The sequence below is a fragment of the Coturnix japonica genome, chromosome 3 (assembly GCF_054131305.1).
Source record: "Coturnix japonica strain WE chromosome 3, WE-NBRP24, whole genome shotgun sequence".
Lineage (NCBI taxonomy): Eukaryota > Metazoa > Chordata > Aves > Galliformes > Phasianidae > Coturnix > Coturnix japonica.
The window spans coordinates 63,714,514-63,728,950 of NC_140665.1; the positions used below are offsets into that span (position 1 = coordinate 63,714,514).

The window sequence follows — 14,437 nt, forward strand, 5'->3', positions numbered from 1 at the left end:
GATGGAGTATAGTAAAGTCACTGGGCTTTGTTTTCTTGGTCTAAAAGAGCAGACTTCACTACACAAAAACCATAGAAGCAAGGGTTGCGCAGGACCTCTAGAGGCTCAGGCCCCAGGACACCTGGCTGAACATCCTGCTGAAGGCAGGACTGTTGACAACATTAAGCCCCATCCACTATGTTCTTGTCTAACCACATCCTGAAGAACTGCAGAGGTGGAGCTCTCACAGGCTACCCGTACTGCTGCACCAGCCTCCTAATGAAGGAGATTTCCTGCTGTCTGCCATGAACCTCCCTCACCACAGCCAGTGGCTGCAGCCCCTTGTTTACCATCTGCCACTGCCAGGAGTTTGGCTTTAACATGTTTGTGGTTTCCTGTAGCTGCTTCAAGATCACCACCTGACCAAACCAGGCCAGCTCCCTTAACTTCTTCTTGGAGGCAATGTGCTCCACATCCTGCCACTGGTCAAACATCCCTCTCCTACTGCTGGGCTCCTCCCATGGGCTTATGTGCCAGATGCCTCCTCATCAGTGCTGGGTAGAATAACAACACCCAGCTGTCTTTTGGCCACTCTCAGTGCACCTGTACCAATGCCTGGGTCTGTGCATCTCTTTTGTAGCTTGTCTTACAAGGCTTTTGTAAATCCAGCCCTCACATTTTTCAAGCTGTCTCTGCACTGAAGCTCTACCATCTAGTGTCCACACACCTTCTTATCCTGTGTGCCTCATATTAGTCTTAGCTGCAACTGACCTTTGGCCTTCCTAATTTCATCACTATGGGCCTGAACTCTGAGATTTTGTCTTTGTTGCCTGTTCACACCTTCACTACTTGCTGTATCTCTTTTTGCATTTTAGTTCTTTAAGGAAATCCTCCTTGCTAAGTCAAGTAAGGCCAAGTTTCTGTTAATCTCCCTGGTCAACCTGTGTAGTGGGGCAGTTGATCATGAAATCTTTAAAGTTTTCTTTTAAAAATCAACCAGCTTTCCTGGGCACCTTTTCCCCTCATGGCAGTTTCCCAGCAGTTCTGCTTAGCAATCCCCCAAAAATGTGCCAGTCAGCACTTTTGAATTTCCAAGTCTTTGTTCTCCAGCATAATTTTACAGTCTTCCTCCTGATCCTGAAATCATTTCATGGTCATTGCAGCCTCAGATTATACCTATATTTGCCACCAGATCTTCTCCATTTGTGAGCAACAGAAATCCGGATTTTCCTTGGCTAGCTCTCCAGCATTTGCATTTAGGATATTATTAGTAATATGGGCTAGGAACTGACTGTGCTGTTACAATGCTTTGTTCCACTTCCAGTAGACTTCCAGATGGATAAAACCTTCAGAAAGACGAAGGTCTCAAGTCAAAAAAAATTCTTCTTAGCTCTTGGTAGACAGCACAACAAATTTCTACTCTTGACCAGGAGTCTGCAGCAGATTCTTATCACAGTCATTAATCATCACCAATATTCCTTCTTCCTCTAAACCTGAGCTGTAGAATTTCAGTAGTACGTTTCCATACTCATATAAGACCTCCGTCTAGGGAATGAACTCCTCACACAGAGTGTAATTCTTGCCTGCTGATCCTTCTTAAAACACCCTGTAGCCACCCATGCCCTTGCTGTAGCGGTGTGCACCAGCTCACAAAGTTTCTGTGACCCTTCCCACACAGATGGTTGTCTGCACATGAGCTCCCAGCTTTCCTTGTTCACTACTTCAGCACAAAATACTTTCCATCTGGGAATGTGGAAGTCACCCTGCAGCCTTCTCAGACACAGACTTCTTCCATTTTCACTAGTTTCTCATTTACTTCTGAGCATCCTTGTTCCCTAGGCTCAGAAGGAGGTTCAAAGCTCTTCTTGCTATGTTGGTATTACATTTATATCCTCTCTACAAGTTTCTCTGCTTAAAGAGATCTGCAGGCATATTCACTTTAGACAGAAATATTTAGCTATTATCCATTTGATCTAATTTGTATTCACTGACTGACTACCATAGTTTCAGTACAAATTGAACTTTGCCGAGAAGTGATATGTTTGACTCTAAAGGGGATTGATTTGGAAATTGTATCCAGGAAATTACTTTCCAGGCTTTAGTTTGTATCTCCCAGAATATCAGTTTCAGGGACACTTTCTCAAAACAAATTTGAATATATATTTGATTTTAAGTAACCCTTCACGGAAAAAAGGATTTTGTTCCCACTTTTTATGTGAACAGCTTGCACAACACTCAGATCTATCAACACATTTATCTGGCTCACTCTAACTTCCTTTTGTCTTTCCCCCATTCAAAACAGAGACAATGATAACAGACGACAAAAACAGCCTGACATATGATTGAATACAAGTTCACATTTATACTTGCTCAGATCTAAGTTCAACCTCTGGTTTCACCTATATGAAAAGTATGGTTAGTTTCACTTATGACAGTCAAAGCAGAGTTCCTATGTTTAAAACCAAACTCAATTCAAATACATGCAGATACTTGGGTTCAAATTCCTGGGTGTAGCCTAAAATTTCTGTATTTGGAGTACAACACACAGTCAAAGACGATTGATTCATAACATCCCAACAAATTAGTAGCCATCAACAGAGTCTAGTAATGGGCCACCTCCATGCTCTTCACCTAACTGATATCCAAGAGAGAATGCAGTATCTTAAGCCAGCCTGAACAAATTCAGTCAAGATACTATCCTTACATTCGTTTACTGACAGGCTTATTTGTTTCCTTACTTTAGACAACTGTTCTTCCAGGCCATCATTGGTTTCAGGGGAGCCAAACTTTTTCTTCAGATCAATCATATTGTCAGCTCCTTCCCTTCTCACTTCACTGATGATTTCAAGCACTCGTTGCTCAATGTTAAGTCGATAGACATCCAACTTTCCCTGCAATTATAAACAGAACCCATTAGAGACTAAGTGTGGACATATGGGAAAGCAATATTCAGAAGATTTCAGAAGTCTCTCAGCTACAACCAGATGGTCTTTCTTGGTAATTATTTTCCTAGAGTCAATGTATCTGAAAGACAGAGCAATACTCCTTTTACATCCAGACACTGCAAGGAGTGGAGTTTGAACTGTATCATTAGTCAACTTATTGGCAAGCCTGGGAGGTATGCATTCAATGGAAGCAGTTGCACTGTGGTGATAAAATAGACATTCTGGTGAGAAATGGACTAACCCTCAGTATTCCTCAAGTCAACAGAGTCCTGACCACAGACACTGATGGACTTCTGGGCCATGAATCAAAACCCTGGGGATCCTGATACAGGCAGGTGCTCTATAATATGCTGTTACGACCTGGCAGTTTCTACAGGCAAGAATAGGGCATCATTATTTTTCTAAGTAAAGACATACAATATTGCCGGAAAGAAACTTGAACTACTTGTGGACTACTTGAAAAACAAAGGCATCGTTACAGTGAGCAGTATTATTACACACTGGACATAAAGTTTTCAAGAAAAATAATGTAGAACATTACAAACTGAAGTATTATATCCAAAAAGTTCCTTCCACGGTAACTAAAAAGAGCTTCCATCACTTTCTTTAATGTGGTACCTGTTCCATCGAGACTATTCCTCCTATCTTGGAACAGGTACAAAATTTCTCTTACCAGACATTTTTACAAGGTGCTTCTAAGGTATACAGCAGGAGATAAATGATTCATCCGCTCACCCACCTGGCACATCACAGCCATTTATTCCTTTGAGTACTACACATGTTGGCAAATTGTCAGCAGTGCAAAAAAATGATTGGTTGCATACCCCTCTTAGTCCTGTACCTACTTTTAGATGGATGCACGTCCCAAACAGGTTCTGCACTAATGATTCATATTCATCCCGTACTTCTTTTCTAATCTTCTCTTTGAGACCAGCATTTTCATCCTCCAAGTGAGTGAGCTGGGCTCTGAGAGCAGTTATTTCCATAATCATCTCATGACTCAGCCCTGCAATCTATCACAGCAGAGAAAGTGAATGAGCAAAGCTAGAAATGAACAAATGCCATTGCCTAGGAGTAAACGATTCAGAGCTCTGAATGTGGTCTGTGGTACAGAATTAAGTATCAGAGTGACGATATCTTCCTGAGTGGCTAGGTGATAATCTACAACCCAGTGGGTGACTGAAACCCATTGATGCTATGGAATAATCTATTATGTACATCTCTGTTGGTTTAGAAGAATTTCTTCTTCCCAGAAACAGTAGGAAGAATTGTGACTGTTCAGGACCAACATTTCAAGGGAGCAAATGTCATTCATACATACAGTTTCATACATAACCTTAAACAGTCCTTTTATGGTAATCAGGAAAGAAATATGTTTTTAGTAGCAGGTGTAAGTACTGACAGGAAGAAATGTGAGTGCAGGAGAGAGGAGCAGGAAAAGAGGTTAGAGTGCTTGATTAGGGAGCAGGATTTGTGAGTCTGATTTTGGGAGTAGCTCCTGTACACACCTCTGCTCTGCAGGTGAGCCTGATCTGCTGTAGCTAATATCCCTTGCCTTCAGAGGGAAAGCCAGGAGAACTGTGACCAGGCTTCATTTGGTAAGCTGTGAAGTAATGCACTTATCGGAGCAAATGTGCCTTCTGCTGATAAGCTTGTACATACAGACCATTTAATATGTGATAAAAACAATTATGTGTTCCATTTGTTAACATTTGACAATTAACATACTCTCAGAAAGGGCATGCAGGTGAAAACAAATAGGAAGGTGCATGGGAGAACTGAAATAAATGACAATTTAAATTTCACATGGCTGGGTCATAGCTAGATATAAATATTTGTTCATTCCCATAGCACTGACCTGCATTTACAATCAAATGAGCACAGTGGAATAAAGCTAAAAACATTCTTAGTGTGTTACATTAGTAAGACAACAACTAAGCATTGTAGCTACAGACAATGGCACTGTCTGCTTGTAAGGCTGCCTGGCACATCTGCATGCCAGATCTAAGTAATGAGTGCTAATAACTTCGCTTTCTCTCTGAAATGTTCTGTGTAAGTTTCTTTTGGGCCTATGGCACTCGTAACCTAGAGATGTCTGAGAATGAACGTTGGAGAAAATACATGAATCCTGACCCTGCAGAAAAATTCTGGTGATCTTTGTGCAGAGCAGCATTGGTTTTCCTGTTTTCGATGTGTTAATTTCTTGGGGTTTTGGTTGTTTTTTTGTAAAATCGACAAAAAGTTAGTCAACTCCTGAGCTCATAGGGGCAAAAAATGAAATGAAACGAAGTTTTCAGAAGCCCACATGGTTCCTTTTTGTTCCCTTGAATTATTTTTAGCTTTGAAACAGTCTACCATTCCATCATGACTGATTACGGCTGAACCTTTCTCTTGATTTCTATCACCTCTACTGAGTATCTGAGCATGTTCTCTTCTTTCTTGCAGTAGCCCCTTAATTGCTGTGGGCATGTGAGAAAGCAACTGGAACTGGGAGCAGGACGTCTCTTCTGAGGTTAAGGCAGAGTCTGGAAACAGTAGGAGCTGCTCAGAGTGCTTAGGGTGGTCTTGTCCTCAAAGGAAGTGGCAGATGAGAAAGGGATTTGGTGGTGATGAGCTGGCAAATGGAGGATATTATATACTAAAAATCCACAGCTGAAGCTGCAAAGTCAACTTAGAGCAGTTGTATATGGAACTATGTTGCAGCCTACCTACCACCTACACTGCAGCATAGCCTACATGCCTGACACACTTCTATTTCTATCTCACTCACTGCATATGATTGAGTTGCACCAGGAAAATGCCTTGTGTAGGAAGAGAGGCTCATCAGTGGAAGTTTTATCTTAAAGCCTACCAGCATATCATCCCTTTTGGATATAAAGAGGAGAACAGAAGGCTTTGCCTTCAGGTCATCTTTATTTCACAGGTCTTTCTGGCAAGACTTCTGGCACTGAACGCAGAAACAGTGGTTCTAGGGCCCTATTACCTTTCTTCTCAAAGACTGTCACCATGTCTTCACACAATGATACTCTGTCCCAAATGGAATCACCAAGTACTAGCCATCAACAGACCGTAATCACCTACCTGTGTCAGGAACGTATCATTTTGATTTCCACCATCTTCCACAGCGTGCAGCTCCTGAAATGATGAACAGAGAGGCACAGTGACTATACAACACTATGCAGTGTCTATACAACAGCACAGCTCTGCTTCAACAAATTCCCAGCCTGACAGCTTGACTTCCATATTGACTTAGTAACTACTCCCCACTCAGAGAAACCTCCTTCTCCAGTTCTGAAAAGAGCAGAATCAGTACTCTGAACATACTTGCTCTTTTTGGTAAAGTAGATGGTGCAGATGCTGGAGGATATTTTCATAAAACATAGAGTAGGTCTCAAAGTTGCTGCGTTCTCTGGCCATGATGTCACAGCCCAGCATGGTAAGGCACTGCTGTAAATGGCTTTTTTTAAAAGTAACCTAGGAAAACAATACAGGAAATCTTACAGGTTGCCTGAATCACAAGCTTTTATATACAGCATATATCAAAATGAAATACGGTCACTTATTGTAAATCAAATGCTTCCATGATATCGAAATGAAGCACAAAATATAATTATTCAATGTAGATATTTTTACCCAATCTACAGCTTTACTGATTTCTTAGAAAACAAATGGGTCAAGTTTTTGACTGGTTCTACCTGCAACTGTATCATCTATTGAATTTCCATTTGAAGCCGAAAGAGAATTTTCACTAGGGAAATGAATCTACCAGCTCAAGTGCCCATCATCCCTTCTCTCAAAAAAAACCCCATGCATTGTGATTTCTTACCAGCAATGGTCATGTTGTCATAAATATTTTCTTTACATTTCACTGCAAAAACCCCTAAAACTGCTTCCCAACATCACACTGAGACCCATGACTTAGTACTGACAAGGGAGGAAGAGTTTCCGCTGCCGAATCCTTGCATAAAACCCTGCAGTCCTGCACTGCGGTTGCACATCAACCTCCAGCCCTAACTCATCCTCACATTATTACAGTCCCGAGATCTGAAATAAAGCTGTCACAAGGCAACGGGGCAGTACATGAGCTCACTGCCAACACTGCTATTACAAAACAGCATAATCAGAATAATCAAAAGCTTAAGAAATGTGTTTCCCTTTTAGGTCACTGATTGACAAGAGCTTTAATAAACAAAGCTCTAAACATAATTTAATTGTTATTTAGTAAATGCATAGTATGTACCTCTGTATCTGATCCCTCATAGTTTTCCATCAGCCTTTGAACAAATGTTTCAACTATCTGTGGTCGCACAACAGAGAAATTTTCTTGCATTACTTGGTGTTTCCAGAGCTCTGCAGGAATAAAGGGAGGAAAGTAAAAAACAGACAATAAAACAGCACATCATTGGGTATCACTGTCACAAAATATCGATCCTTCAGCAGACCCTGGGATTTGATGCTGGGTACACTGTACAGCTTAGGTTTTCCCAGCTTTGCTAAAATGTTTACAACAAGAAGAAAATGTCATTGCAAACAGATTGCAGAGGCTGTGCTGAGACACTATCAAATTTGTTCTGGTATCAAAGCCAAAATGTTAGTTCATTATGGACCAGTTCTGTCAATAATGACCTGGCCCACAGCTCTGCATTGGAGTTTTCTGTAAATATTGAGAAAAGAATGTGGCTTTTGTGTGAAATTGAACATTTCTGAACAGCAATTATGGCTGCCTGCAACCTCAACCAGTAGCTGCACATTTTATCCTTTTATTTCCACTTTGTTTTACTATACTTGCCCATAAATACCCATGATGTAATAGTACAAAGCAAACTTGTGACACGCTAAAAGTCTGGCATTTAAATTGCACTGCTACACCTAAAATATCAACTCTACTAAAGAGAAAGGGAAAAGTAATGTCTTATCACCCTGTTTCAAAATGCCTGCAAACTCCAGAATAACTAGTGTTCAGGGTTTTAGGGTTTTGTTTTGTTTTTTTTTTGCAATACTGTCTTTGTAATAGTTATGGTTGAACATCCATGTTATAATGAGGAAGTGAAATCTTCTGTTTAGGGAATCTAAGTCTGACACCATTTTCCATCAATGACACAGTCCCCATGGTTGAGCTAGTCACTGGCCTTTGCTTGGGGATGCAAGGAGTTGAGACCAAAGCCCTTCTCCTGTCCACACACATAAAAATTTTGCTTCAGGATGCACCAGGGCTGCTTTTCCACTCCAAGTCTGTGGTCCCCATGTTTCCCAGCAAGGGTGTTTTAATTCTTCTTACCAGTAGGGAGGCTGCTCTCTTGTCTGGCTCTTTCAGATATCACAAGAGTCATCTCCTGCTTAATCTTCTTCTGCACATCATGGATCATGTAGATTTCCAGGCTTTCCAGAAGCTTTTGAAGCTGGAATCAGGTTTCATAGAATACAGAATACTTAAGGTTGGAAAAGACCACTAAGATCATCTAGTCCAACTGCCAACCCATCCCCACAGTGCCTACTGATCATGACCCCCAGTGTCACGTCTACATGCCTTAAACACCACCAGGAACGATGACTCCACCACCTCCCTGAGCAGTCTGTTTCAGTGCTTTACCACTTTCTGAGAAGAGATTTTTTCATAATATCCAACCTGAAATAGTTTAATACTTAGCTTACACTAGACCTCTTTATAAATCCTCTTGCCAACTACCAAAAGCCAGATTAAGCCAAAGCAAATCTACTTTTTCTACTCTTTCCCAAGATACAGTAATTTCAGGCATAGTAACAAGGTTTATATCATTTTGGGGTGACTGTGTGCCTAGCTCTGTGCTACATGTGCTTTGGACTGAGGCAGGTTCTCCTTACCTGATACACTTTCATTTCAATTTCTGATACTCCTTTTGGGGGAAGTACATGCTGAATGACTGTGACAGGCTCTCTGAAGTCCTTCTCAATGCCCATTTGCCTGGCCATGGCTTTCATGGCTGGGCGCAGAATTTCTGTACTAGAAACACCAAGACATGGGTATTTCTCACATACTTTTTCTCAAAATGACTGCGTTTGCATGCACAATCTTTGGACCTTAGCTTTGATTTTACTCCCCTCGCCCCTTTTCCTAACCCACACATAATATACATTAGTCCCACCCAGCATCCAAGAAGGGCAAGATAATCTCTTTGTGGAAGCTGACTTCCTACATAGTTCAGTGAGCTCTCCGGGTTTATAATGATGCTAAAAGAAAAGTGAGGGGAAGAAAGAGAGTCAAACAAATAAAGCAGGTAGATCTGGTCACCAGTAAGCATGTGGCTATCACTGTCATGGAAGCAGACCAAAAAACTCCCCCCACCTCCTCTGCCTGCAGCCCTTCATTCCCGGTCATGGGTTTGCTAAGTGCTTCAGAGAGCTGAGTGCCAGTGCTGATGCTCCCTTTGCTCTGAGAAGTACAGGAGCCATTAGCAAGGCATATATACCTCGTTAGATTTTATTGCTTTAATCACACTGCCTTTTAAAGCCTTGATGGCAGGACACACAAAGGTTAGCACTGCGCTGAGGGAGAGGGAAGTAGGAAGTTCTCATCCCTGCAAGGAGAGGAAAGCACAGTGGGATTCTGGGGTGCAGCACATGCTTTAAAATAGTCCCATTCTCACAGCAGGGAGATCACCTGCTAGGAAAGAGCTACCACTGCAGCACAGAAACTCCTCCATTCATTTCTTTCTCCGTGCTCCCCTGCATGACAGCTGGTTTTTAGCATAAGCACAGATTTCACCCTTACTGCGTCATCTGACACTTTCACTTTCTTTTGTGTGATTTCCCGGGACAAAGCTTTTTAAAAAGCAGTGTTCCATTTTCTACTCCCAGAAGGGCCCCTCATGGATATCATCCAGTTTTCTATCCTTTACTACTCTGAGCTGAGCCAAGGTGGGGGGGGATGTTGGAAGAATTCTGCTAAAACACCAGTGAAAGAGAGTGACAGGATGAAAATGGGTGAAGAAGTCAGAGGTTTCCCTCATTTATCATCTTTTTAGTCACTTTGGAGTACTCCTGCATCCACGGTAACTTACCCATATCGCTCACAGAACTCTTTGTAGAGAGGTACTGTATTGATATCTTCAGTTCTCAGCCTAAGCCGGCTCCATTCTGCCTTTAATATTTCCAGCTGTTTCCATAGCACCAGAAAAGACTTTAGCAGGTTACATGATGTAACTGGATCTTGATGCCTCAGCAGAAGTTTGCACGTTTTTTTGCAGTCAGTCATCTCTGCTGAGTTCTGCTGAAAGTTACAGGGAAATCTTTTGCCTCAGAAAGCTATGGTACGCTTTTCATGTGCCTTTCTTTGCTTAATAGAAATTAATCTCATGCATGTAAAGTGGAATGAGATAAGTGACAAACTCTTCCATATACAAAACTTGCAGCTAGTCTGTACAAACAGAGATAGTTTTGATTGCAATGAGTACTCTCATTGGAGTGAGAAGGTGCATGATGCCATACAAACTGAATTGCTGGAGGTACCTGCTTACTGTTAGCTAAGGAGCCTTGACAATCAGCATGATCTTCCACAGCGGACTCATTGTGGCTCTGCAGAACATCCTCCATTAGAAACTGCATGGCAGCTAGCTCCCCATGAGCAACTCCCCGGTCTGCATCATTCAGGCTACACAGGCATAACTAAAAAGGAAGAGAGAGACTGTAAAGCTTTATTGCTCAGAGCCCAACAGTAGCAAATTAGAGCTATTGTGATCATGGATTGTTTTTCTGTGTATGTTATAAGCCCAAATGAAGTTAAAGCTTTTAGCACTGTGTTCCTAAAACACATATGCATAAAAATTATTTGATTCTTTAGTTTTAGCGTAGCAGGAACATGACAATTAGAGGTTCATTGTCAACATAAAATGCTCTGCTCTGCTTGAATTAAGACCAAATAATGTAAATGGTATAATGGGCTTTTGGATAGAAAGGAGAGAGATATTTTTGATTCAGTCCTATTCTTAAGAAGTGAAGATGGGAAATGAGATGGTATTTGTTTTCCTCTTGCTTTGTAGATTCATCTTATCTTTGTGTCTTTGGACATAAGCACAAGGCTGCTGTCTCACAGTACCTGCATGTTGTAATTTAAATTTATTGTGTTGCTGATAGTGACTGGAAACAATCCTCCATCCATTAGGAATGTCCTCCAAGGAAATTGCATGAGTGTCTAAAAGAGAAGAGAAGATTGTTCATAAAAAAGAACAATGTGTAATTACTTACAAGAGTCCCATATAAGATGAGGAAACATGAAGTTAACACGATGATCTGCAACTGCCTTCTACCTTGGAACATGCTAATATCACCAGCAAGACTCACCTTTACTTCACTTAGCATTACACCAGCACAATTTGGCAGTGTCATTCACAGTGCTCCTTTTCCTCCTAGATAGCTGATCTGGTGTTGTGTAATTCTGTGTGATGCTCTGGCTAAGAAAGCAGAAGACTGAACTACTTTATGTGCAATCATGACAGACACATTGGGCAATCAAAACTGCTGTCAGGTGATGAGAGAATTCCGAAGGATTATTAAGCAAAACAGAATGTTAAAAATATCAGCAAAGTATAGATAGGCAAAACATTCCAACATATAGCATAGAGAATAATTGCATTTTGGTGACACCAGTGCGATTACATTCACATTTATCATTCACATTTGTAGAATGTTTTCTAGAACCCCAGATGACAAATCAATTTAGTAAATCCTGGTCATGGAAATTGTTTTAATTAGCTGTTAGGTTCTTTGGATCGGGGTCGGGAAGAGTGAGCACCCTAGCAAGAATTGCAGAGTACTCTGTTCTGCAGGGAGCTCAGCACAGAGGAACAGCATCTCTGCATGTAGGCTTTACTCACTCTGCAGCTCTGAACATCCAGCACCTGTGGGGGCCTCAGCTGTGCAGCAAACACACTTGGAATCATACAGTTACTCAGGGGAGGCAGTGCATGGTATATCCTGTCTGTAATACTCTGGTAGGCTGAAACATTCCCGGAGGACAAAAATGTCTCTCTGTGAAAGAATCAACAGTTTTGTATTATGAAGAGCTCAGACTGTTTAAAAAAAAAAAAATCTCAAAATGTTCCTCAACAGAATTTCCTCCCTTCTCCTCATTATAACCTGACATAATACTGAGTGATGGTGATCATTGCAGATGTTACAATTAAAACAAACAGACACGACACTTAGTGATGTATGTGTGAAAGCACATCTGACTGGGGGCATTTACAGCAAAACATACAGTTAAAGTCAGGTCGCTAAAAGATGCAGGAGCTCTATTAGCTATTCCTGATACTGAGAAAATTTCCTCTGCAAAGTGGGACAGTCACTAACACATTTCCAGAACTTCCTATGAAGCTTTGGAACCTGAATTACCGGCTTCCCAGGGTCCAGAGATGAGTTTAGCAACAACGCTAACAACAACACTGCTGATTTCCCAGTCTCGCGTGGCAAGTGCTGGACCATGTAGACACAGCACAGCCTGGCTAAGCAGCAGGAGCTGCCAAACCAGCAGAGTGCTGTTATACCACAGGTATATATTGCTTTGGGGACCGACTTGTAATGTTTGTACTGCACTGTGCTGTGCAATTGCATGCATAAAGCTGTTTTTTACTACACTTCACCCATCATATAAATATGTCCTTCAACCAAGCTTAGCCATGACTTTGCCATTTCATCACAGCCCCTCTGTCATACTCAGTTTTCCTGTATTTCATTCATGTGCCTTTAAAACAAAGAGCCCATGATGAACTGATTCTTGCAATAGGAGAAGCAATCGGCTCCAACTGTAACTGCACTTGCTCCTTTGAGTAGTGACTCTAAGGAAAAGATCTGTTCTTCTATTTTTTTCCACACACACAAGCGCTTTTAAAGATACCATGCAGTTCTTATCAGCCGGAGACTAACAAAGGAGTCACAAGGACAAATAACAGCTTCAGGAATTAAACCTAGCAAAGATGTTCCTATGAGATTGTGATATATTGCCACACTGTATGCCCTGGTGTGAAGAAAATGGAAACTAATTGCACATACAATATGAACAACCTGCTGTAGGGAATCTGCTTTAGCAGCAGGTTGGACAAGATGATCCCCAGAGATCCCTTCCAACCCCTATCACCCTGTGTAGTAAGAACGAAGAACAGGACAGACTGTATTTCTTTGTACTTCCTTTTAAAGCACAGTTCCTCATGTGAGAAAAAAGTTTTCCCTCACCAATTGCCCTTACAGTATTTTAATCAGGAAAAAAACAGAAACAGAAGCACAAGAGTGTTTTATCTGCTTGTGAGAGTCCAGAAAATCATTTAGTTTGTAAATACATACAGCTATTGGGCAATTCCACTGGGTAGCAGTAGGGAGGTCATAATGGGTGAGAGCAACAGTCCCTCCAGCCCAGAATTCTGTCTCCCAAAGTGAGTTCACGAGAAGGATGCAAAAATCAAAGCAAGCATATGCTGCATTTCCCACTGATATTCTTCAAAATACTGTAGCTCACACATTTCCTCAGCCAGAGCTGATTTCTGAATGTTTAATAGCCATTGGTAGATTTCTCCCTGAGCCCATGTAGTCTCATTTTGAGTCCTATGAGCTCTTACCCTTGTGTCCTGTAGCAAGAAACCACACAGTCTAATTACAAGCCATCTGCAAGAGCTGTCTTTGCTCAGAAACAGCTATCTGTTGTTCACTTTTGATGCACCTTACACCAGAGAAGACCATGAAACAATCCTTGTTCCTCCTGTGCATTTGACTTCCTCCCTCCCTCCCTTCCTTCCTATAGGATAAAAAGGAACTGATCCCAGGAACTACTGACCTGTCAGTCTCTCCTCTGTGTCAGGAAAGATCACAGAGCAGATCCATCTAAAAGCTGTACTAAGGCACATGGAAGCAGGGAGGTGATAGTGGAGAACCAGCATGGCTACCCTAAAAGCAAATCCTGCTTGACCAATCTAGTGGTTTTCTATACAGGTGTAACTACATGAATGGACAAGGGAAAAGCCACTGATGTCATCCATCCAGACTTCAGTAAGGCCTTTGACACAGTACCCCACAACATCTTTCTTTCCAAATTGGAAAGATATGGATTTGAGGGGTGGAGTGTTCAATGGATGAACAACTGGCTGCAGGATCAAGTCCAGAGAGTAGTGGACAGTGGTCATTATCTGGGTGGAGATCAGTGATGAGTGATGTCAGGAGTTAGTGCTGACATCAACAGTGGGGCCAAGTCCACCCTCAGCAAGTTTGCTGATGGCACCAAGCTGTGGGGTGTGGTCGACATGCCTGAGGGATGGGATGCCATTGAGGGTGACCTAGACAGGCTTGAGCAGTGGTATGTTTGAAATAAGAGTTATTATTTGTCTTACTGCCTTCAGAAAGATCATTCCTAAAAATCACTGCTGGACTGTCCTGAATCATTTTACATCTAACCCATCACACTTCACAGTCGCTTTAATTTTTTCTTTGGAATGAAACTTTGGTTTCTTTAAGGATACTTCTTTCTTGCTTTAATGATCTGCTTAATCTTGCTG

At 41.6% G+C, this 14,437-nt stretch overlaps 1 protein-coding gene across 1 annotated transcript in view; it reads right to left on the minus strand.

Moving 5' to 3' along the window:
- CCDC162P (coiled-coil domain containing 162) overlaps nucleotides 1-14,437 on the minus strand; it is a 78,334-nt gene that overhangs the window by 8,382 nt on the left and 55,515 nt on the right. Inside the window, 11 exon segments of the mRNA XM_015858674.3 lie at nucleotides 2,718-2,870; nucleotides 3,770-3,937; nucleotides 6,006-6,059; nucleotides 6,249-6,398; nucleotides 7,165-7,274; nucleotides 8,203-8,323; nucleotides 8,766-8,904; nucleotides 9,962-10,167; nucleotides 10,410-10,565; nucleotides 10,996-11,091; nucleotides 11,774-11,927. Coding sequence (XP_015714160.2) covers nucleotides 2,718-2,870; nucleotides 3,770-3,937; nucleotides 6,006-6,059; nucleotides 6,249-6,398; nucleotides 7,165-7,274; nucleotides 8,203-8,323; nucleotides 8,766-8,904; nucleotides 9,962-10,167; nucleotides 10,410-10,565; nucleotides 10,996-11,091; nucleotides 11,774-11,927 — 1,507 coding nt within the window.